At 44.8% G+C, this 24,557-nt stretch overlaps 1 protein-coding gene across 2 annotated transcripts; it reads left to right on the top strand.

The window, feature by feature from the left end:
• Positions 1 to 2,162: 2,162 nt before the first annotated feature.
• PALM3 (paralemmin 3) lies at positions 2,163 to 24,031 on the top strand. Of its 2 annotated transcripts, none has more exons than XM_044670433.1 (7): positions 2,163 to 2,339; positions 13,258 to 13,306; positions 14,640 to 14,720; positions 15,011 to 15,147; positions 15,515 to 15,599; positions 20,093 to 20,138; positions 22,158 to 24,031. In XM_044670433.1, the coding sequence occupies exons 1-7, from the start codon at positions 2,284 to 2,286 to the stop codon at positions 23,666 to 23,668; spliced, it is 1,965 nt and encodes a 654-aa protein (XP_044526368.1). In that variant the 5' UTR covers positions 2,163 to 2,283; the 3' UTR covers positions 23,669 to 24,031. The 2 variants fall into 2 exon arrangements, with proteins under 2 accessions (XP_044526368.1, XP_044526378.1); XM_044670443.1 differs by lacking the exon at positions 2,163 to 2,339 and adding an exon at positions 11,188 to 11,207.
• Positions 24,032 to 24,557: the final 526 nt, after the last annotated feature.

Below are 24,557 nucleotides of genomic sequence, written 5' to 3'. Positions count from 1 at the left end.
AGCAAATAGAGGGTAAATGGCTTGCCCTGAGTCATACAGCCGGAGTATCTGAAGCAGAATTTGAACCAATGCAGATCAGGTGGGCCACTCCTCTGACAATTTAGTCTTAGAGAATGATCTGGGGCACTGAAAGAGTCAAACATATGTGTCACAGATAGCAGTTGATCCTGACTCTGAGGCGAGTTGCAGTCCATAATCCAATATTGCCTCTCAGACTTTAAGTTTTACAAGTCATTTTACTCATTGCCACCTTCAGAAGTAGGTAACACAAATGTCATTATCCCCATTTTATAGATGAAGAAACTGAGTCTGAGAGACTCAGTGAAACTTGCCCTGGTCCTATAGAGATCAAGAAACAGAACCCAGAGTCAAACCCAGGTCTTTTGATTCTCAGTCCTTTCCCCTAATCTACAGTGATTCATAACCATCTAGAGTTTGGGAGGAACAGATGGAGGAATAGATTCCCTACCCCTCTCATTGTCCCCCTCTGCTTCTCCAGTGTGGAACCAGGAGGCTCCCAGTGGTGGGTCCTCAGGATTCCCTGTCTAATCCAACCCCACCCAAATACTGCTCTCTACCCTGCTCCAGAGCTTAAGGAAAAGGAAATAGGCTCCTAGAAACAAGTGTTTGGCCATGATCTTAGAGTATGGCATGTCCTCTAAATATTTCCCAGGGACCTGTGGCAATAGTTAGAATATTATCACCACTGCTACTCCTCCTACTGTGAATAACAATAATAGCAGTTAATATTTATACAGCACCTACTATGTGTCAATACCTTTTTTTTTTTTTTAAACCCTTACCCTTCCATCTTGGAGTCAATACTGTATATTGGCTCCAAGGCAGAAGAGTGGTAAGGGCTAGGCAATGGCGGTTAAGTGACTTGCCCAGGGTCACATAGCTGGGGAGTGTCTGAGGCCATATTTGAACCCAGGACCTCCCATCTCTAGGCCTGGCTCTCAATCCACTGAGCTACCCAGCTGCCCCCTCCAATACCTTTTTTTAAAAACTCTTGCCTTCCATCTTAGAATCAATATTGTGTATTGGTTCCAAGGCAGGCAGAAGAGCAGTAAGGGCTAGGCAATGGAGATTAAGGGACTTGCACAGAGTCACACAGCTAGGTGCTAATACTTTTAAGTATTATCTCATTTGATCCTCATATCAACCCTGGGAAGTAGGTGCTATCAGCCCCATTTTACAGATGAGGAAACCAAGGCCCAGGGAGGTTAAGTGACTTGCCCAGAGTCACACAGCTAATATGTATCTGAGGCTGGATTGGAACTCAGATCTTCTTGACTCCATCCATCTAGAGATTTGGAGAGTGAGGACCTAGGTCTCCTCCTGGCTTTGGGACCTTGAGTCTCAATGCACTTCAGTACCCTCTATATCCCCAATGAAAGGGTTAGGTACAGGAATATCTAAGGTCCATTCCAGCTTTAAATCCTCTGTCCTAAGACTTGTCTGAGGCTATCCCCCAAAATGCCCACAGAGTCAGGACATGTGCTTAAGTGGTCAGTGGTTTGTTTTTTCTTCTTCTTTTTTTAAATTAAATTTTAATCTTTCAATGAAAATACATTTCTTTTCTCTCTCTCACTCACCTCCCTGGAGGAAAAAAGAAAGAAAATCCTTTTAACAAATACACACAGTTAAGTCCAACAAAGCCCCACATTGGCTGTTTCCAGAAATGCACGGCTCGTTCTGCATCCTAACTTCACCATCTCTCACTGTCAGGGAACAGGCTTACTCACTGGTCTTCTGGAATCATCATTAGTTTTTATTGCCATGATCAGAGTTCCTTAGTCTTTCAAAGTCATTAGCTTTTGGTTGTTTCAGTAGAAATTGTTCTCCTGGCTCTGCTCACTTCACTCTGCATCAATTCATACAAATCTTCCGAGGTCTCTCCAGAACTGTCCATTTCATCTTTTCTCACAGTATATGTCCCATTCCATTCATATGTGATACTTCGTTCAGTTGTCTGGCTGGTCACCATTGACATGCCTGTGCATGACTGCGAGGGTGTGCGCACAGGACAGCAGGCGGCAGAGGGAGGCAGCTGGTGGCTGGTAAATAATTCATCAGGACAGCTGATAGTGCCTCCCCAGGCCCGCCAGCCAGCTCTGGCTCAGGCCCCCCTCTCCCTTCCCTTCCCTCCCTACTTCCTTCCGCCCAAACCAGCCTGACCAGCTCTCCTGGTGCCCGCAGCAGCCCCCCCACCCCCACCTGTCGTCCCCAACCTCTCCGGGCACCTGCTGCCCAGCTGGGTAGCCCGGCCCCACAAGCAAGATGGCCCTACAGAGTCAGGGTTTGCCCCCCAGTGGGTGGACCCCAGCAAATCCAATGTAAGTACCAAGGCTTGGGAGAGGGAGGGGAATTGAGCAGAGCAGCCCAAAGGGGTGGGTGGCTTACCTAGGCTGCATTGAACAACTGGAGTGGGTGTTGTAGAAAGAGAACTAAATTGGAAAGAGTTTACATTTCAGATTGGCCATGGACACAATGTGTGACCTTGGGCAAGTCATGTAGTCCCGATGGACCATAGTTTTCTCCTCTGTAAAATGATGGCGTTGGACTAGAGGATTTCTGAAGTCCCTTCAGCTCCAAATCCTATGAGCCCACCTAGCAAGGAGGCAGTTCCTCAAGCAAGCCCCTGCCCCCTGGTGGAGGTCACCAATGGTTCCAAGCCTCTGGGGTGATGGCCAAAGAAGACCCCCCCCCTTCCACCAGCCTTGAGCTGCCATTTTAAGAGAGGCAAATGCTCCAAAGCCGGGACAGCCATTTGTCCTTGGGAGAGAAAGAAAGGAATCTCAGGCACTCCTTCCCCATCCCCTCCCCCTTCTGGCTTCTGATACAAACTCTTCAGGAGTCATGGGTCAGTGGGGGCAAAGTCTGTGCCGGAGGCGGGGAAGTGGCCAGCACCACAGGAGGAGGCCCTTTGAGAGGAGCACTCAGTGAGGGAGGAGAGACGAGGACACCTGGATTCCATGGAGCTCCAAATAGTGGTGGAGCCAGATGCAGGGGGAAGAGGCATGAAATGCAGTACAGTAGAAAGAACCCTGGATTTGGGAGGAGAGAAACTTTATTTGGCTCTCTACTTACTAAGTGGATGACATGGGGCAAGTCTCTGGGCCTCAGTTTCCCCATCCATAAAAAGATGGGATTGGGCTAGCGGATCTTTAAGATGCCTTGAAACACTAGACCTTGTCAATGATGAGTTGTCTGTGGATTCCCAGGGTCCCCTTCCCTATATCCCCTTGCCCTGAAGCTCCTCTCCTTTCCCTTGACCCCTTAGCTCCCGGTTAGGGGTAAGGGAGGGGACAGACCTAGAGGGTTCCAGAGAGGCCACCTCCGGACCTGCTGAACCCCCACATCTGCTACCTGCATTATTCACTATCTAGAAACCTAGTTGCTAAGCAACAGGGAACCTGATCTCCCCAACAGGGAACTGGCAGGGGAGAGAGATCAAGTCCCCACGGGGAGTCCACAGGGACCTACCTTCTGAGAGCACCCAACCTTTTCTGCGTCTGGGGAAATGCTGCCAAGCACCCCATCCTGAGCAGCAGCACGACCTAGTAGAAAGGACTCTGAATGGTGACTCTAGTCAAAGAACCTGGGTTGGAATTCCAATTTTGCTTTTCCTTTGGGCAAATCCCTTTCTTCAGGTGGCTCGCATTGCCTCTTTGTAAATTAGGGGGAGTTAGACTAGGTTCTTAGTTTTCACGAGTGTGGCTTGGACCCCCTTCTCAAAAGAATGTTTTAAAATGTGCGTTATAAAGAAAATCAACTATACTGAAATGCAAATGTAATTTTCCCCTTCCAAGTTCCCCTCTGAAATGTATGTGGTGCCCATACAGCCCAGGTTATGAGCCCCTGAACAAGAGGGTCCTTTCCAGCACTAAATGCCAAGGTCCCATCTTTCCTAAGGGAGCCTGCCAAGGACTCTGGCTCCTTTGTCCTCCAGATCTCACTGGAAGGAATTCTGCCAGTATCTACTATCCTCTGGAAGGTCTAGCCAAGGACCCAATGGAGAATGAGTGTGGTATGCTGAAAGAGTATGGGATTTGGGGTCAAAAGAACCTGAGTTCAAATTCTGCCTAATTTTTTTTTTAATCCTTACCTTCTGTCTTGGAATCAATACTGTGCACTGGTTCTAGGCAGAAGAGCAGTAAGGGCTGGGTCAAGGGGGTTAAGTGACTTGCTCAAGGTCACACAGCTAGGAAGTGTCTGAGACCAGATTTGAACCTGGGACCTCCTGACTCTGGGCCTGGTTCTCAATCCACTGAGTCACCCAGCTGCACCCCTCAAATTCTGCTTATTACTAGCCAGATGACCTTGATCAAGTTACTTAACTACTATAAGCCTCAATTTCCCCTATAAATTTGTGTTTAGGCTAGATTATTTCTAAGGCCTCTTCCAGCTCTAAACCCTAGGGCCTATGTGCTACAGGCCACAAACATTCCTAGAGAGAAGGGAAGCAAGAAGTGGGTCCCACCTCTCCTGAAATCTTTGCCTTCTAGGGGCAAAAGGACAAGCCATGTCACCCAAGTTCTCATAATAACAGCAGAGGTTTAGATCTCTTGAGAGGAGGCAAGGGGGAATATACAAATCCACAAGCTTATCCCATAAAAGCTGGTTGGGGTGGAGAGATGTCTCCAGTCAGTGTCTACAGTCCTGGAAGCAACATCGTGATATTACAGAGTCAATGGGGGTAGGGTTCCTACACCTTTAGAGCTCTGAACATCAGGTCCAGTATCTGTCATGCCAGAAGTGTTCCTAAGACCTAGGTATCCTCTGAAGTAGAAAGAGCACTGCACTTAGAATCAAGAGATTCCAAAGTCCCAGATTTGTGTATTTACTAGCTATGATACCTTGGCGAATTTATTCTTTCACCTTCTGACCTCAGTTTTCTCATCTGTGTAATTAAAATATTGGACTAAATGATCTCTAAAAAATTTTCCGATTCCAGTGTTCTGTAATTAGAAGTTTAAAAATCATAATGAGCCTTATAACACACTTACATCCAAGCACCTACTGGGTACAGGTCTCTGTGATAAGGTACCACAGATCCCAAGAAGAAATGAAAAAATAGTGGATGACCTCACAGAGCTTTCTTACATCCTCCTGGGGAGGTATAGAAAGTCATATGCCAGGCACTGTGCTAAGATCTGGAGATATGAAGAAAGGCAAAAGGCAGTCCCTGCCCTTAAGGAGCCACCCATCTAATGGGGGAGGCAACATACAAATTACTATGTTCAATTTGCATGTCTCTAATCAAGAGGGTTTTAGAATACTTTATCATGTGCTTATTGATAGTTTTGATTTCTTCATGTGAAAACTGCCTATTCATGTCCCTCAATCATTTGTCGATTGGGGAATGGCTTTATTTTTTGTAAATTTGATTTAGTTCCTTATATATTTGGGAAATTAAACCTTTGTCAGAGAGTTTTGTTATAAAAATGTTCTCTCAGTTTGTTGCTTTCCTTCTAATTTTGGTTTCATTGGTTTTGTTTGTACAAAACCTTTTTAATTTGATATAATCAAAAAAATTACTATATTCAAACAAGCTTTATACCAACCATATTAGAGATGAACAATAGAGGGAAGGTACTACCATTAAGGGGATCTAAAAAGTTCTCTTGTAGAAGGTAGGATTTTAGCTGGAAGTAAAAAGAAAAGCATGTACATGATCATTTGAAGAGGAAGAACCATGAGATCCTAGAAGAGGAAGAATCATGAGATCCTAGATCAAGAGAGGGAATAAGGTCCAAAGCTGTCAGACTCAGATGGAAACTGGGCCACTAAACAGTATATAAGGATCCCTAAAATTCACACATTGACTTAGAAAACCACAAATCAACATTGTCTATCTTGTGTTGCATTTTTTATTAATTTTGTTAACTATTTCCCAATTACTTTTTTTAAAACGCTTACCTTCTGGCTTAGAATTAATACCATGAAGTGGTTCCAAGGCAGAAGAGTGAGAAAAGCTAGGCAATGGGGGTTAAGTGACTTACCCAAGGTTCCTTAGCTGGTAAGCATCTGAGGTTTAGATTTGAACCCAGGACCTCCTTGTATCTAAGTCTTGTTCTCAATCCACTGAGCTGCCTAGCTGCCCTCTTCCAATTATTTTTTAATCTAACTTCGCCCATTTTCAGAAGCGTTGTGGGCCCTACATCTGACACCTATGTAGTCTAACCTCCTCTTTTTCTTAAACGAGGGAAGCTGAAGCCCAAAGAGGGTAAAGGACTTAACCAACAACACAGAGGTAGTAAGTAGGAGAATCAGGATTTCAACAAAGGTCCTCACATTCCATATTAAGTGTTTGTCCCATTCCCTCACACTTAAGAGAAACTGTACTGCTTGACTAGTGGGTTTCCCATGAGAGGTGGGGCATGAACTAAACCTTGAAGGAAGGTCAGGATTTTAAAAGACAAAGCTGATGAGGGAATATATTTCAAGCATGAGAGACTGGCTGAGCTATGGCCCTGCAGAGGATGAAGGGAGAATAGAACAGAAATAACCATTAGGCTAGTTTGGCCAAAACTTAAAGCGAATAAAAGGCAGTGATAGAAAATAAGCCTGGGAAAGCAATCTGGGAGAAAAAATTGTGAAAAGTTTTACATTTTAAACTAAGGAATTTGTATTTTATCCTAGAGGCAATAAAGAGTTATTGAACATCCTTGAAAACAGGAGTGTCCCAGGCAGATTTTAGCCTACAGGATAGCAAGAGCATTTATCTAGTACTTCAAGGTTTTCAAAGTAATTTAGAAATATTATCTCATTTGATTCTCACAACCACACTGAGAATCAAGTGCTATTATTGTCCTCATTTTACAGATGAGAAAACTGAGGCACAAAAAGAAGTTAATAGACTTCCCTGCTTTCACACAGCTAGTAAATGTCTGAGGCTGGATTTGAACTCAGATCTTCCTAACTCTAAGTCCTGTACTATATCCACTGCAGCTTTTACTCTTGTTCAGTCATTTCAGTTGTTTTTGAATCTTCACAACTCCATTTGGGGTTTTCTTGGCAGAGATATTAGAGTGGTTTGCATTTTCTTCTCCAGCTCATTTTACAGATGAGGAAACTGAGGTAAACAGGGTATAGTGACTTGCCCAAAGTCATTTATGTATTAAGTGTCTGAGACCAGATTTGAATTCATATCTTTCTGACTCCATGCCTGGTATTCTAACCACTGCACCTCCTAGCTGTCCACTGTGCTATCTAACTAATGGCTAATTTATTGTTGTATGTTTGAAATTGGAGATGGGACATCCTGGAAGCTGAAAGTCCAATTAGGAGGCTGTTGCAATAGTCTAGATGAAAGGTGATGAGGGTTGGACCCAAGTGTAGGTCTTGGGAGTAGAAAGAAGTGTACAGATATGAGAGAAGTTGTGGAAATAGAATCAACAAGACTCAGCATCTGATTGTTTAAGGAGGATGAGGGAGAGGGAAGTGTCAGGGATGTTCCTGAGGTCATAAACCTGAGTGATTTGAGGGATGGTGGTGGAATTAGGGCAGGAGGCAGGCTTAAAGAGCAGACAATGCCTAACGGACATCCAAGTGGAAGTATCCTTGCAGCAATTGGTAAGTGAGTTTAGGTGAAAGACTAAGGCTGGATATATAGACCTGGGAGTCACAAATATATCGTTATTAAGTGACCCCATGGAAGGTGATGAGACCACTGAGAGAGAAGCGATAGATAGATGGATGGATAGATAGACAGATAGATAGAGATAGGGAGATAGATGAATAGATAGATAGATAGATAAATAGATAGATAGATAGATAGATAGATAGATAGATAGATAGATAGATAGATAGATAGATAGATAAAGAGAGAGACAGAGACAGAGAGGGGGAGGGGTAGACCCTTGGAAGACACCAGTGATTAGGGATGGTATATGGATGATGATACAACATAAGAGATTGAGAAAAAAAATCAAACAAACAACTTTGTTTTATTTGCTCAGGATCACACAGTATCTGAAGTCATATTTGAACCCAAGACCTCCTGTCTTCAGGCTTGGTTCTCTATCCACTGTGCTACCTCATTCCCTTTTACCAATGTTTTATTGCTGTTTTTAAAAAAAATAGTAGATCGTAAACCTTCCCCCTCACTAATAGAATCCTTCTTTGTAACAAAAAATATATTAGTTATTTTCCAATTAATAAATGGGCAAAAGGCTTGAACAGACAATTTTCGGATAAAGAAACCATATATAGACATATGGGGGGAAATGCTCTAAATCACTACTAATTGGAGAAAAGCAAACCAAACCATTTCTGAGATTATCTCACACCCATCAGATTGACCAAAAGGACAAAAGGGCAAAATGACAAATGATTGGGGGCATGTGGGAAAATGGGAACAGAAATATACTGTTGGTGGAGCTATGAACTGATCCAACTATTTTGGAGAGCAATTTAGAATTACACCCAGAGAATTCTAAAATTGTGCATACTCAGACCCATTTCTGGGTCTGTTTCCCAAGGAGATCAGGGAAAAGAACAAGAACCACTATGTTCCAAAATATTTACAGCAGCTCTCTTCAGGATGACAAATTACTGGAAATTGAGGGGATGCCCATCAATAGAGGAGTGGCTAAACAAATTGTGGCATATGATTGTGATGGAATACTACTGCTCCATAAAAAACAATAAGCAGGCTATTTTTTAAAACTTGGAAAGAACTACATGGAATAATGAGCAGTGAAATGAGTAGAAACAAGAGAACATTGTACACAGTCACAGATTTAATACTTGAAGAATAACTTGTGAATGTCACCTACAGAAAATGAACTGAAAAATGGAAATGTGAATGACATTATATATATATATATATATATATATACCTGTCTTCCAGATGATGCCTTCTATAAGGGAGGGGGAGGAGGGACTGAGACACTTGTAAATAAATTCTATTAATTAAAATAAAACAGAGATGTATATTTAGGCAAACCAAGTACACATTGACCATATCTGATGTCATATACCCTATTCTACATCTAAGTCCACCACCTTTTAACCAAGCAGAGGGAGTGGTGTTTCATCATCTGGTCTCTGGAGCCAAGACTGGATCATTTCATTGATCTAAGTGATCAAAGTTCCCATGTCTCCTAGCTGCTTCCCTTTCTATTATTGTGTGTATTGGCTATATTGCTCTCTTGGTTGTTTGCTCTGCTCTGCATTGGTACAAACAAGTCTCTCCAACTTCCTCTGAATTCCCTGGGTATTTTTTGTCAGTTAGTAAAAGAAGCATTTACTAAACAATGTTATCTTGGTACTCTGCTATATACTGGAGCTACAGAGAAAGGCAAGCACAGTCCTTGCTCTCAAGGGGCTAACAGTCTCATGGGGGAGACAACATGTAAACTACTAGGTATGTTATACATACACACACACAATTTCCCCCCATATACATTAGACACAGAGGGCAACTAGATGGCAAAGTGGGCTTGGACTTAAGAAGACTCATCTTCATGAGTACAGGTCTGGCTTCAGACACTTATGGTGTGATCCTGGGAAAGTTGCTTTATCCTGTTTGCCTCAGTTTCCTCATCTGTCAAATGAGATAGAAAAGGAAAAGGCAAACCAGCCCAGTATCTTTGCCAAGAAAACCCCAGTTAGGGTCACAAAGAGTTGGACACGACCGAAACAATGGAACAAAAACATCCATACAATCAGATAGACAGAGAGATAGATGGGATATAATATCATGGCAGAAGGCCCTTGTAACTGGGAGGATCAGAAAAGGCCTCCTATAGAAAGCAAAATTTTAAATGAGCTTTACAGGAAGCCAGGAAAACCAGAGGACAGAGGCAGGAGGGGTCCCAAGGCTTGGGATATAGCAAGCAAAAAGACAGAGGGTCAGGAGATGAAGTATATTATAGGGAGAAAAGGCATGAAGCCAAAGTAGCTTGTTGTATGTGTAACGTATGTAGAGGGCAATAAAGTGTAAGAACCTTGAAAATATAGAAAAGGGGAAGGTTGGGGAAAGCTTTAAATGCCAGGTGACTATGTATGATCATGAAGGAAATAGGGAGCTACTGGAGTTTATTGTGTAGAAGGAAGACAATCATACTTTATGCTTTAGGAAAATTACTTTAGGGGCAGCTAGGAGGCTCAGTGGATAGAAACTCAGTCCTAAAAATGGGAGGTTTGGGGTTCAAGTCTGTTCTCAGACATTTCCTAGCTGTGTGATCCTGGGCAAGTCACTTGACTCTAACTCCCTAGCCCTTATCTCTCTTCTGCCTTGGAACTAATACTTAGTATCAATTCTAAGACAGAAGGTAAGGGTTATTTTTTTTTTTTAGTCACTTTGGCAACTGAGCGGAAGATAGATTAGAGTGGGGAGATTGGATGCAGGACGACCAGTAGTAAGGCTAGAGGTATCTCATATGGGATTGCTATTGTGTGGTTGTTTTAATGAAGAGAAGGGAACATATATGAGGGATGTGACGGTAGAAATGATAAGATTTGACAACAGATTGAATATGTGGGAGGAATGAGAATAAGGAGTCAAGGATAATGCATACTGAGGTTCTAGACTGTATGAATGGGAAGATAGTGCTACCTAGAGAAGTTTGGAAGAAGGGAGAGTTAGGAGAGGAGGTGATGAACCCTGTTTTAGATATGTTGTATTTGAGATGTTTATGGAATATCCAATTCAAGATGTCTAGGAGGCAGTTGGTAATTGAAGATGTATGACTGGAGCTCAGCTAAGAGTCTAGGTAGGGATGGCTGTATAGAACTGGAAATCATCTCCATAGATAAGATCTTTGAATTCGTGGGAGCTGAGGAAATTTCCAAAGGAGAAAGTATTGAGTGAAAAGAGGATAGATACCAAACAGAGACTTGGAAGACACTCATGGATGGTGAGTGTGATGATGAAGACATCACATGATGAAACAACAAAGGAGACTGAGAAGTGGCCAGAGACCTAAGAGGAAAACCTGGAGAGAGGCTCATCAGGAAAATACAGAAAAAAAAGAGACTCTGTACAAAGAGATTCACAGTCTCAAAGATTACAAAGAGGTCAAGAAGGATAAATGTGGAGAAAAGGTCATTGGAATTGGCAAACTCATCTCTTTGAAGAGAGCAGTTTCATTTGAATGATGGGGCCTGAAAACAGATTGCAGAGGATGTAGAAGAACAGTTAAAAAAACAACAGAGAAGATATCTGAGATGATAGCTGTCGATTGACTAATGAGGTCAATGGTCTAATGAGAGTTTTATTATTTTTTTAATCCTTCTCTTCCCTTTTAGAATCAATACTGTGAATTGGTTCCAAGGCAGAAGAGAAGTTAATGGGGTTTAAATGGGGGTTAAATGACTTGCCCAGAGTCACACAGCAAGGAAGTATATGAGGTCACATTTGAACCCAAGATCTCCTGTATCCAGGTCTGACTCTATCCATTGAACCACCAACCTGTCCTACTAATGAGGGTTTTAGAAGGATGGTGGTGTGTTTGTAGGGAGCAGGGAAAGAGCCAGGAGATAGGAAGAGATAAAAGATAAGAAAGACTCGGTATGACAGAGGGTGGCAATTTGCTGGAGAAGAAGTTAGGAGACAGGATCAAGGATGCATGTAGAGAGGTTGTCCTTTGCAAATTGAAGAGCCACCTCTTCATGCAAGATCAGAGTAAAAGAGGAGATAGTTGAGGGAAGATACTTCAGTGAGGTGAGATGAGAAGGAAGGTAGAAGGGGGAGCTATCAGCAAATGTCTTCAATTTTTTTCTTGCTGCAAAAATATTCTGTTACATTTATATATTAAAACTTGTTTTTCTATTTCCCCAATGAACAAGCACTCATATTGTTTCTAATTTTTAACCAACACAGAAGTGCTACTATAATTATTTTGTTATATAGAGGACCTTTGTCTTTGACTTCCTTATGGTATCACCTACAGCTGGGATAACGACTAATCAGTTTAGTAGGGTTTTTTCTTCCATTCAATCCCCCAAACATTTCTTGATACTTTAAAAAATAAACTTTATTGGCATTTTTTATTTTTATAACACCTCCATTTCCCAAGAAGTCTCTTACTTTCCCCCAGTTATCCTTTATAACAAAGCAGTAAAAAAGGGGGAAAAATACAACATAAACCACTACATAAAAAAAAGTCTGATAACATCTGGAGTGTTCGACACCATAGTTCCCTGCCTCTACAAAGAAGGGAGGGAGATGCATTCTCATATCTCTTCTTTGAGGCCAAGCTTGGTTATTAGTTTGTTGCATTAAATTTCAACGATTTTGTTGCTGATCTTTTCATTAACATGCTTTTAGTCATTGAATATTGTTTTCTCGGCTCTGCTTACTTCATTTCTTTGCGCCATTTCCTATAAGTCTTTCCCTCTTTCTCTATATTCAGCATCATAATTTTTTTTACATCATGGTAATATTCTATTAGCATTACACATACCACATGTTTTCTTGGCTCTGCTTACTTCATTTCCTTACACCATTTCCTAAAAGCCTTTCCCTCTTTCTCTATATTCATCATCATAATTTTTACATCATAGTAATTTTCTATTAGCATTACACATACATTACATATATCATTGTCCAAATGAGTCTGGTAGTGCAAGCCCAGAGTCCAAAGGTGTGGACAATCCTCCAGTAACTCCAAATTGCTTTTCCCAACAGGCTGAACATTTCACAGCTCCACCAACAATGCATAGTGTGCCTGTCTTTCCACACAACCCTTCTAACCTTAAATGTTTCCAGCCTTTGTTTTCTTCGACAATTAGATGTGAAGTGAAAGTTCAGAGCTCCATTTTTCTTATTGGTAGTGACTTGGAATGTAGTTTTTTTGTGTTTTGTTGATATTCCCTCACTTTAGAAAAGAAGAAACTAATGCTCAAACAGCTTAAGCAAATTGCCCAACATGATACTCTAGAAAACATCAGAGCAGGGATTTGGGTTCAGGTTCTGTGACCCCCAGTTCCGATATTCTTTGCACTATCTGTCGACTTTCCTGCCTGGAGCTCTGATCACCCAACCCCCCGGGTTTAGACATGGCCATCCCAGACCTCCATTCTCAAGTTCCAAAGATACTCATTGGCCAGGCAAGGGAAAATAGCCAAGTCGATCTTGGCTTGTTCCTAGGAACCCTGAGCTGGACCAGGTCTCAGTAGTCCGTGTCATTTAGCTCCAGAGAAAGGATAGGGATTGAGGGTACGAAACTCTAACACCTTCCATCTCCAGTCTACCCCTCCTCCTCTCAACCTCGCCCCTTCTTTCTCTCCATCTCTTTGCAGGCCCATGGTCGAGAGCGCCCTCTACCGTCAGCGGCTGGAGGTCATTGCTGTAAGTGAAGGAGCGGGCTCTGGCCCCTCCCGGAGGCTTCAGGGACAGTTCGAACCCTACTCACTACTCCCCTCCGCAAAGCCTGCCGCCCTCCTTGAGCTTGGGCTGCAGCCTCTGCCCTCACCCCGTCACCATTCCCGTTTTCATGGGGCTCTGCTTCCCATCCCCTTTTGGGAGAATGGGCTGAGGCTGGACGGACTCACCTCTGGAGTGAGTGAGCGAGCGGTGCCTCCTCCGGCCCCAGTGTGCACCCCACATCCTAATCCCATTCCTTGTCTCCCAAACCTCCACCCTCCTCCCAACCTTCTATTTCTCCTTCCTATCCCCAATATCCTAGCTCTCCATTCTTCTAGCCTCCCATTGCATTCTTCCAGGTTCCCTGTCCTCAGTTTCTCATCTCCCATTTCCTTTCCTCCAAACTCCATCTCATACATACCTTGTCCTAATCCTGCCTTTCCATCCCGACACCCAGACGCCCGCTTTCTCACACCCGGATTCTCCCATCCTCTCAAATCCTGTCGCTCTCCCAATCCCACATCGCTTTATCTCCTACTTTACTCATTCCCCTGTTCCATCTCTCCACCTCTCTGTCCCCAATTCCTTCTGTGAAAGCCCTCTTCCCAATCTCGCCACTCCCTTCTCTCCATCCTCCAGTGCTCCGTACCGTATTTCTTTTTCCCTGTCTCGTCCTTTATCTCCCGATTCCTGGATCTGCATTTCCCCCAATTCTCTACCCCTTATCCTCTCCGTTTCTCCATCCCCACAACCTCCTGTTCCCCCCCCCCTCGCCCCCCGTTTCCATCGCCTCTCAGGCTTTCGCCTCTGGCAGAGAGCCGCAGGATCCCGCTCGGGGCGCGGCCAGCACCACCCCTTCCCCGCTCCCTCACCCCCGCCCTACCTAGAAGTGCTGAGTCAGCGCCTCCCAGACCACCACCCCCTCCCCCGCACCCACAGCAGGTCCCAGCCACGGACAGGAGAGGGTTGGGGGTCTTTTCCCACTCCGCCTCTTCCCAGAACCCATAGGACTTTCCCATCCCATCCCCTGCCCTGCCCCTCCTTTGCTCCCAGCCTTAGGCATCTTGGATCCAGGCATCCCAGGAGAGCCCCTCAAAGGCAGAGGGAGGAGGGAGCCGGTGAGCGAGGCGCAGGCTGGAGGGATCCCTTGGCCTGGCTCCCCTGGCCTGGCTGGGCTGGGCTCTGCTGGGCTCCGCCGGGCTGAGCTGGGCTAGGCTGGGGTAGGCTTGCTCTCTCCTGGCCTGGATTGAGCTGGGCTGGGCAGGGCTGGACTTGTCCGCTTGGCCGCCACAGCCCGGACTTCCTTCGCTCTGAGCAGGAGAAGCGGCGGCTTCAAGAACAGATCTGCGGCGCGCGGAGGGAGCTAGAAGAGGAAAAGCTGAGAGTGCAGCGTCTCAAGGTTGGGGAAGAGTCCTGATGGTCCCAGTCTAGGATACCCAGTGAAGAAAGGCAATAGTGGAATGGCCCTACCTTAGCGGGGGTCAAGGGGGAGGGCATTCACGATGGGAGCAAGACAAGGTCGGTCCCCGAGGGAGGGGGACAGTGGGCGAGGGGGTGTGTCCCAGGTCAGGGTGGGGCATTTGGGGAAGGATCTGTGGGTGGGGGTAATCTTTCCTAGGTGGGGTGGGGGTGGGGGGCTAGTTCTATCCTCGACTGGGCTCTCACCTTCTTCCCTTGCCCTCCCCCAAGAGGAAGTCCCTACGGGAGCGATGGCTGATGGATGGGACAGCTGAGGGACCCGACGGGGCTGAGCCAGAGGCGGATCCCCATTCCCCCCAGGGCCAGGCCCAGGCCAGAATCCAGCACTTGAAAGACAGTCTGTTCACGTAAGGGGCTGGGGGGAAGGCTCTGTTATTAAGTACCCACCTGGTTCTTGGCTTCCTGTTCAAAGCTGGGCCCTGTCCCTTCCTTTGGCAGATCAGAAGTAGTGATCTAGAATAAGAGGCTGGGAGCTAGCTTTGACACAGACTACCTTGGGCAAGTCCTTTCCCATCCCTTCCCTTCCCTTTCCAAGGAATAGTTGGATTAAAAGACATCTCAGGACCACTCATGCTATGAATCTTGAAAGCAGGCCATCTGAGACTTGGGCTTTGAGATACTGGGAGGGGAGGCTGGACACTTGGGTCCCATTTGTTGGGGGGGGTGGGGCTGGGAGACCAGATTCCTGGCTTCCAGCAGCTACCTCTTCCCCAGACTCCAATCACAACTCCAGTTACTACAGAGTGCATCGACAGGTGCCCAGCGCAAGACTACTGCCTGGCCCATTTGGCGCCGACAGGTGAGGGGGCATAGGGTATAAAAGATTATTCTTTTGAGAGAGGAAAGAAGGGGCAAAAATATCCCAAGTATCTACTAGACTGAGCCCTTTGAACAGTAGTAAGCAAGTGGAGTGGAAAGAGCACTGGATTTGGTCACCAGAGACCTTAGTTCAAATCCAGATTCTTTCACTAGTAACCATGTGACTTAAAGGAAAATTGTTTCTAATTTCTGTGACTCCGCTTCCCAACCTGTAAAATGTGTAGGATAGTCAAGATCCACAAAGATCTAACAAAGCTAGAAAGATGAGAAGGGATAAATATAAAGTCTTGCATTTGGATTCAAAACATCAGAGTCAAAAGTATGAGATGGAGGAAGCTGGGCAGAATAACAGTTTATCAGAAAACAATCTGGAGGCTTTAGTGAGCTACAAGGTCAACAGTGAGGTTCAGCAGCCAAAGACCTAATGTGATTTGGGGCTGCGCTAAGAGAGACACAGTGTCTAGGAACAAGATAAGCCTCCTCTGCTGCGCTCTGTTCAGATCACAGTGTTTCAGTTACGGGCAATGAATTTTAGGGAGGCCATTGATAAGTTCTATTGTGTCCAGAGCAGAGCAGCCAAGAGGGTGAAGGGCTCCAAGATGATACAATATAAAGACCAGTGAAAGGAACTGAAATGTTTAACCTGGATAACAGAAGACTTAAATGATATGCTAGTGGGTGCTTAACAGCCTGTTCTCCAAATCTGAAAGAGAGACACAGACAGAGAAACAGACAGAGACCGAGAGATAGAGATAGGGACAGAGAGAGACAGAGAGTGCTGCTAGGTGGCACAGTGGATAGAGTGTTAGGCCTAGAGTCTAGAAGACTCATCTTCCCCAGTTCAAATCTGGCCTCGGACACACTTCCTAGCTATATGTGACCCTGGGCAAGTCATTTAACCATATTTGCCTCAGTTCCTTATCTGTTAAAAAAAAAAAAAGAGCTAGAGAAAGAAATGGTAAATCATTCTAGTATCTTTTCCAAGAAAACCTCATTTGGGGCCATGAAGAGTCAGACACAATTAAAAAAACAACTCTCTCTCTTTCTCTCTGTCTGTCTGTCTCTTCTGTCTCTGTCTCTCTCTCTCTCTCTCTCTGTCTCTCTCTCTCTCTCTATCTCTCTATCTCTCTCAATACAATGTATTGCTTCCTAGGCAGAAAAATGGTAAAGGCTGGGCAATAACTTGCCATAGGTTACAGAGCTAGAAAAGATCTGAGGCCAGACTTGAAACCATGACCTCCCATCTCTAGGCCTGGCTCTCAATTCACTGAGCCCTCTAGCTGCCCTCCTAGTTCACAACACGTTTAAATTTAATCTGATTTATTAATATTTTCTCCATTACTTTCTTAAGACAAGAGATAAATAAAACAATAAATCAATCCCTGATTTGTAGCATTAGTCAATTTTTGAGGTACAAATGTCCATATTGAAATTTTAACAATTAGGGGGCAGCTAGGTGCTTTAGTGGACTGATTTATTTGTCTTAGAATAGATACTAAGAACCAGTTCCAAGGCAGAAGAATGGCAGGGGCTATGCAATGGGGGTTAAGTAACTTGCCCAGGGTCACACAGCTAGGAAGGGTCTGAGGCCAAATTTGAACCCAAGACCTCCCATCTCTAGGCCTGACTTCCAAGTCTACTAAGTCACCTAGCTACCCCTTAACTGACAAATCTAATGGCTTTTTCTCGATCCTCATCCTCAACTTCTCTGTAGCTCTTGACACTGTCAATCACCTTCTTCTATTTGGCACTACTTTCTCTCTAGGTTTTCATGCCACTCTTCTCTTCTAATTTTCCCTCTATTTGTCTGACTTCTCTCTCTCAACCAGCTAACCTTGGGTGCTCCTCAATGCTCCTCTAGGCCCTTTTCTTTTCTCCATATATTATTCTGTTTGTTGATCTCATTAACATCCTTGGATTTGATGATCATCTCCAAGCTCTGAGTTAGAAGATTCTCAGCTTTAACTATCCAAACCTCAATTTCTCTCCTGACCTCCACTCTTGCATCACCAATTGCCCATTGGTCATCTTGAGAAGATACTATATAGATTTCACACTTAAGATGTCCAAAACTAAATTCATTACCTTGCCCTCCTGACTCTCTGCTCTTCCTAATTTTCTAATTACTGTTAAGACTATCAACCTCCCAGTCACCCAAGTTCATAGCCTCCAGGTCCTTCTTAATTGCCTGATCTCGCTCCCACTTTGCACTCATTTCTGTTGCCAATTACTGTCAATCCTACCCTCATGGAAGTAGCGTACGTTTTGTTCCTCAAACAGGATGCGCTATATCCTGGCTCAGTGCCTTTTGATTCTCTATCCCTTATGCCCAGAATACTCTTGCTACTTTCCCCTACATTTCCGGGCTTCATTCAAGTCTCAACCAAAATTCCACTTTCTGAGAAAAGTCTTTCCCCATCCTTCTCAACGTTAGTGCCTTCCCTCTGAGATAACCTCCAATTTAACCCATATATTGGGATAAATGGAGCAACTAGATCACTAGATAGAGTGAGTATAGGAATACGAGCCAGGAAAGCCTGAGTTTGACTCTTGCCTCAAACAAATGCCAGCTGTGTGACCTAGAACAATTCACTTAACCACTTTCAGCTTCAGTTTTCTCATCTGTAACAAGGTTGTTGTAAGGATCAAATGAATTAACATACATAAAGAGCTTTCAGGTACTATATAAACGCTAGCTATATATTTTGTGTGTACATAGTTGTTTGTATGTTGTCTCCTTCATTCTAATGTGAATTCATTGAGGGCAATTTGTATTTTGTTGTATCCTTAGTGTGTGGCACGATACCTGGAACAGAGTAAGCACTTGGTAAATGCTTGTTGACTTGACTCTCTGATTGTGATGGTTGCTGTTGAGTTGTTTCCATCACGTCCAACTCTTCATGATCCCCTTTGGGATTTTTTTGGTCAAGTTACCAGAGTGGTTTGCCATTTCCTTCTCCAGTTCATTTTATAGACGAAGCAACCAGGATTAAAGAACTTGCCCAGGGTCACACAGCTAGTCAGTGCCTGTGGCCAGATTTGAACTGAGGGAGATGAGACTTCCTGATTCCAAGTCCAGTGCACTCTCTGCACTATGGCGCTACCGAGCTGCCCCAGTGACTCTCCGGTGTGTCTTCAAACAGAGATTCTGTGATGTTGACCACAAAGATCCCTTCCAGCCCTAGGGCCTGCGGTCTGACTCAAAGCCTAGCTGATGTCCTTGTGCCACAGGTCAAATCAGCAAGAGATTCAGGAAGGGCTACAGGAGTCAGAGAAGGAAGAGGTCATTTTATAGGTCAGGGAAGATTGTGGGCAATTCATAGACAAGCGTATATTGAGTACCCACTAGGTGCCAAGCACAGGGCTAAGTACTGGACATAAAAAGACAAAAGTATCTCTGCCTTTAAGAAGCTTGTATCCTAACTTGGGTGGGCAACAGGTACAGATATAAATACCTACAGATATAGACAAAATGAGTACAAGGTAAGTCTGGGAGGGAGAATACTAGCAGCTAGGGGAATAGGAATGTCAGCATGTGGAGGGCAGTGCTTGGGCTGAACTTTAAGGGACCAGTCAGTTAATAAGCTTATATTAAGTGTCAGTTGTATACAAGACACTGTACTAAGTGGTGGGGATATAAAGAAAGTTGGGACTGCAGATGGTCCTTGGAAGGTGGGAAGGACTTGATCTTTAAGGCATCTGTAGGTTTCCAAGACCTTAAATTGGATAGGCAGAAATAGTAAAGGCAGAGTAGAGACAGCCCAGGTCTTAGAGACAATGGACCTGAGTTCAAGTCCTGACTGCCACTTATAATCTTTCTGTGGCCCTGGACAATCTTCTCTCTGGATTTCAGTTTCTTTATCTATAAAAGAAATAAGTTAGGGTAGATAATACCTAAGGTCTTTCTCTATCTTGGTCTCTCTCTCTTTGTCTCAGTGTGTGTGTGTGTGTGTGTGTGTGTGTGTGTGTGTGTGTGTGTGTGTGTGTGTGTGAAGGGGGTGGGGAGAGAAAGAGACAGAGAGACAGAGACAGAGAGAGACATATAGAGACAAAGACAGAGAAGGAAAGAGAGGCAGAGACAGAGTGAGAGAAAGAGATAGAGACAGAGAGAGAAAGAGACAAAGAGACAGACGGATTGATGAGAGAGATGGAGCAAAGACACTTGGCAAATTGGCACAGAGAAGGGAATTATGAAGAGAGCATCCAAACCAATCTATTTGAACCAGAAGAACAGTTCATGAAAATAGGGAGGGATGAAGCTGGAAAGATAGGTTGAACCCAGATGATGGGGCCATAGCAAAATGAGCCTGATGGTCTCCGGAGGAAGAATTGGAGTGGAAGAGACTGGAGAAAGAGAGATGACTTAGGAAGCTACAAATGGTCTAGTTGAGAGGAAATCAGAACCAGAATTAGGAGGATGTAGGAAACAGTAAGAGACCAAGTTTAACTACTGGGTTCTATCTTTCTCTTTAGGTATCTCGATCTCTCTCTCAGACTGCCATGGAGTCAGGCCTTGAAGGTGAGTATCTTCATGCCTCTTTTGTGGGGAGCCACCTTGGGTTCCAGCCTCAACCGGAAAGTTTCAGAGTTCCCTAAGATCTAAAAGGCCTAAAAAGCCCATTCAGACTTTGTAATCCATAAATAGTATAAAGGCACTGATGGCATATTCGTCAAATTCTCATATAACACCAAGCTAGGAAGGATAGCAAATAGGTTGGATGACAGTTGAAATGCCAAAAGATTTCAATAGGCTGGCATGATGAGTTTATTTTAATAAAATAGAATTTAATAAAAGTTAAATATAAAATCCTATCCTTGCATTAAAAAAATCAACTGAAAAGGAAGGACAAGATGTCAAGACTTGGCTAATAACCACTAACACACACACATACAAACTTATTGGTAAATGTTTAACAACCAGCTTCCAGAAAAAGAATATTCTTTTTTTTAACCCTTATCTTCCATCTAAGAATTAATACAGTGTATTGGTTCCAAGGTAGAAGAGCAGTAAGAGCCAGGCAATGGGGATTTAAGTGACTTGCCCAGGGTCACATAGCTAGGAAGTAACTGAGGGCCATATTTGAACCCAGAACCTCTTATCTCCAGGCCTTGTTCTCAATCCACTGAGCCATCTAGCTGTCCCAGAAAAAGAGGATTCTCAAGACATACATTGAAACTTAACATGCATTATTAACAGGCTTCCAGTCACTTTTTTTTTAAACCCGTACCTTCCATCTTAGCATCAATACTTTGTATTGGCTCCAAGGCAGAAGAGTGCCTATTTCCAAGGTGTAAATGCTCATACTGAACATTTAATGAGCTCTCTCAAGCCAGTTTAAAATGTCTCTGGCCTACCATTAGACCTATAGGACCCCATATATGGCACTATTTAGGGTTACAAAGTATTTCCCTTACACCTTGTGAGACAAATAATGCCACTATTATTATTTTTATTTTAAAGATGATGAACAAACTGGTGACTTATGCAAAGCCACACTCCTAGTACTTAAATCTAGAATTTGAATGCAGATCTTCAGAATCTCAGATATAGTTCTCTTTCTTCTTTAATTTCCTTTTCTTTTTTTTTCTTCAAAAACCTTTACCTTCTGTCTTAGAATGGACACTAAGGAATTGGTTCCAAAGCAGAAAAGTGGTAAGGGCTAGACCATGGGGATTAAGGCCATGGGGAAAAGTGACTTTCCCAGGGACACATAGCTGGGAAGTATCTGAGGCCAGATGTGAACCTAGGTCTTTCCAACCTCAAACCTGGCTCTCCATCCACTGTGCTATCTAGCTGCCCCTAGAGTTCTTTTTTCTACCACATAAAAAAACAGTTTCCAGGTGGGCTGGGGCAAGGTGTGGGATTATTCGTGGGCTTATAAATTCAATGTGGGTCAATAGTACAGCAGGCTTAGAAGTCCAAAATATTCACATTATCTTCGGTTGCATTCATTGAAGCTTAGGTCTAGAATGAGAGAGGTGAGAATTTTCCTGGGCCTTTCTCCTGGTCACCCTACATCCAGAACATCATTTTTAATCTCTGGCATCCCCTTTAGGAAAAGGCATCGGCAAACTCTAAGGGAGTCCAAAGAAGACAAGCAGAATGGGGGAGAGGGCTGATTGGAGGAATGGGAGACACATCCTGGGAAAGAGGTTAAGGGTAAATGGGAGCACTTGAAGTACTGTCCTATCCAACAAGGACCAGACTTGTTTTGCTGGGCTCCAAAGGGCAAAACTAGGACTAATATGGGAGATTGCAGAAAAGTTAGTAGAACAATAACCGACTTCTTGCTCATCGGAGCTGTCCAAAGTGAAGAACGTCCTTATGTCCTCTCAAGAGAAAATGCTGAAGGTCTTTGTCAGGCAGAGGCTGATGACTGCTTGATGTTGAGCATGTTTGAAAGGGAATTCTTATTCAGGTATGGCTTGGCCTAGGTGCCTTCTGAGGTCTTTCCTCAAGCTGGGACTCTGCAGAAGGCAGGAGCAGATATCATGTCCCTGACTTAGCCTTTAGGTCTTCCCCTTTTTCTGCTTCTAGGCAAGGAAGAACTTGAGAAACGAGCCTCCCTACCCATTATGCCAGTGGTCTCCGTGCCTGATCCCTCCACCCCAAGGATCTCTGAGAAGTTGGGAGGAGAGGCAGCTACAAGCCCTGAAGCGCCAAAGGAAGAGGTGTCCACAGCAGATACTGTTGAGGCCAATGGTCCATGCCCAGCACCCCTCCCTGTGGAGCTGGAGCTGACCCAGAATCAGGTGGACAAAGCAGAAGACAGGGGTCCAGGCACTAGGGATGGAGTGGGCAGCTCTGGGGGAATGGGCCAGGGATCAGGTATAGTAAAGGTAGAGTGGGATGGGCTGAGGTTCCTAGAGGAAAGTTCCAGGGAGGCCTCCACATATACAGAAAGGGGGAAGGCAAAAGAACAGGAGGTTGAAGAGATGATCTTAGAGGTGATAGGGGATCACCAGGTCACAGGAGATACAAAACTTCCTGAATATATGGTGCAGGACAGGAGAGTCCAGGAGGTAGAAGACATAGTCTTAGAGGCAGTAAGGAGCCGGCCAATAACGGAAGTCTCAGAACTTCCCGAGTGGGTGACCAAAGACAGGGGTATTGTTGAGGTTGTGTGGGAAGGGCTAGGGGGAATTGATGGCAGTGACATGGGAGACTCAGAGGAGATGGGTAGGGAGGAAGTAGCAATAGGTCATCCTGCTAGCCCAAGGCTGGCACCCAAAGAGCAGGGCACTGGAGGGAGTCCTGAGCTGGGAGACCAAGGAGAGGGCTCCTTCATCTGGGTAGAGAGGGTACTCATCACTGAAGACTGGGAGGAAGTACTGGTTGAGGACTCAGAAGGAATGGCCAAGGAATCAAAAGAAGGTGAGGTAAAGGAAACCTTACAGCTGGGGGTAGAGTATGAAGGAGGGAAAGAACAGCTGGAAGCAGAGAAAGAAGGAGGGATAGAGGCAGAAAAGCTGGGGTCAGAAGGGAAGACAGAGGAAGTCTTTCAGAAAGATGGAGAGAGAGAGGGACATTTAAGAGCAGAGGAAGTAAAAGGAGAGAAGGAACAGCTAGGGGAAGAAGCAGAAGGAGAGGGGGGAAAACAGCTGGAGGCAAAGGAGGAAGGAGGGGAGGAGACACAGATGGAGGTAAAAGAAGAAGCAGGGGAGGAGAAAAAGCATGAAGGAGAAGAGGAAGAGAGTAAACAGCTGGGGTCAAAGGAGGAGGAGGAGAAGAAGGAAGCAGGGGCAGAAAAGGAAATGCCAGGAGACAAGGATCCAGGAGGAGAGGAGGAGAAGCAAGAGCAAGAGATGAAGAAAGTGACCCAGACTGAGGCAGGCCCAGAACCACAGGCTGAAGAGGTGTCCCAGGCTCCAGCCTCTGAAGCAGGGCCCCCAGAACGCCAGCCCTTGCTCCAGCCAGCCACACGCAGTGTGAACCCTGCTAGCCGCCCCGTGCCCACCTATGCCCCTGCCCAACGGGCTGAGCCCCCACCAGACAGTGAGCAGGCCAGTGGCTCCAAGCAGACGTGCCAGTGCTGTGTAGTGATGTGAGCCAACCCTCCAGGCAGCCGAGAGACCTTGTGGAGGCAGGGGGGAGCCAGTTGGGGTGAGGCTCCCCTCTCCCACCCTGACCCTATCAATCTCACAGCTACCTCGCCCACCCTCCCACCCTGGGCACCGCCCTGGGCAGGGCGGGAGGACCACTGCCCAGCCCAGCCAGATTCTACATGGGGCCCAGGCATCGGCCACCACACCCTCAGTCCAGGCCGGACTATGGAGGTCCTGCTGCCCTTTGGGCCCTTTCCTGTTGCCTCGGCAATCCTGGCCTGTCTCCTTTTCCTCTCTCAGTTCCATGCCCCCAATCTTGCCTTAATACTTGAAAATAAAAAGGAGAACAGAATGACATGGAGAAAACAATCTGGAATAAGAGGATCTGGATTCAAATTCTAACTCTGTAACTCTATGTGTCATATCCTTTCTCTGAGCCTGTCTCCTCATCTATAAAAAGAGGCTGCACTGAATGATCTCTATGATCTCTTTCTAGTTCTAAATTATGGTGATATTACAAGGGAGTGAAGGCTGCTACTCACTAGCCACTTGGGACCTCAGTCTTCTCATTTGTAAAAGGAAGTGTTTCTTCTAGGGTGATTCTTATGTGTTAGAATAACTTAGTGTTAGAAACACTAGGATGTTTTTTAAACCCCTTCCAGATCTGAATCCTTGAATCTGGAACCAAGGTACATAATGAGAGTAAGACAAGCCTTTTCCTCCAACCCTACTTGTGAAACTGAGCTGGGAATAATAGCAAATAAATAGCTAGCACTTCTATAGCATAAATAGCTAGCATTTATTTAGCGCTTTAAGGTTTTTAAAGCATTTTAAAGGCATTATCTCCTCTGAGTCTCACAGTCCCATAAGGTAGATGCTATTTTATCCCCGT

Source organism: Gracilinanus agilis, chromosome 1 (genome assembly GCF_016433145.1).
Source record: "Gracilinanus agilis isolate LMUSP501 chromosome 1, AgileGrace, whole genome shotgun sequence".
In the NCBI taxonomy this organism is placed as follows: Eukaryota; Metazoa; Chordata; class Mammalia; order Didelphimorphia; family Didelphidae; genus Gracilinanus; species Gracilinanus agilis.
The sequence above is the reverse complement of the archived record's forward strand: the minus strand, read 5'-3'. Positions and strand labels throughout refer to the sequence as shown.

Excerpts from the sequence above, each read along its gene's own strand:
- PALM3 (XM_044670433.1), top strand. The coding sequence starts at position 2,284 with ATGGCCCTACAGAGTCAGGGTTTGCCCCCCAGTGGGTGGACCCCAGCA. Across the intron at positions 13,307-14,639 it reads AGCGGCTGGAGGTCATTGCT|GAGAAGCGGCGGCTTCAAGA; the intron begins GTAAGTGAAGGA and ends CGCTCTGAGCAG. Across the intron at positions 15,148-15,514 it reads TTGAAAGACAGTCTGTTCAC|ACTCCAATCACAACTCCAGT; the intron begins GTAAGGGGCTGG and ends CCTCTTCCCCAG.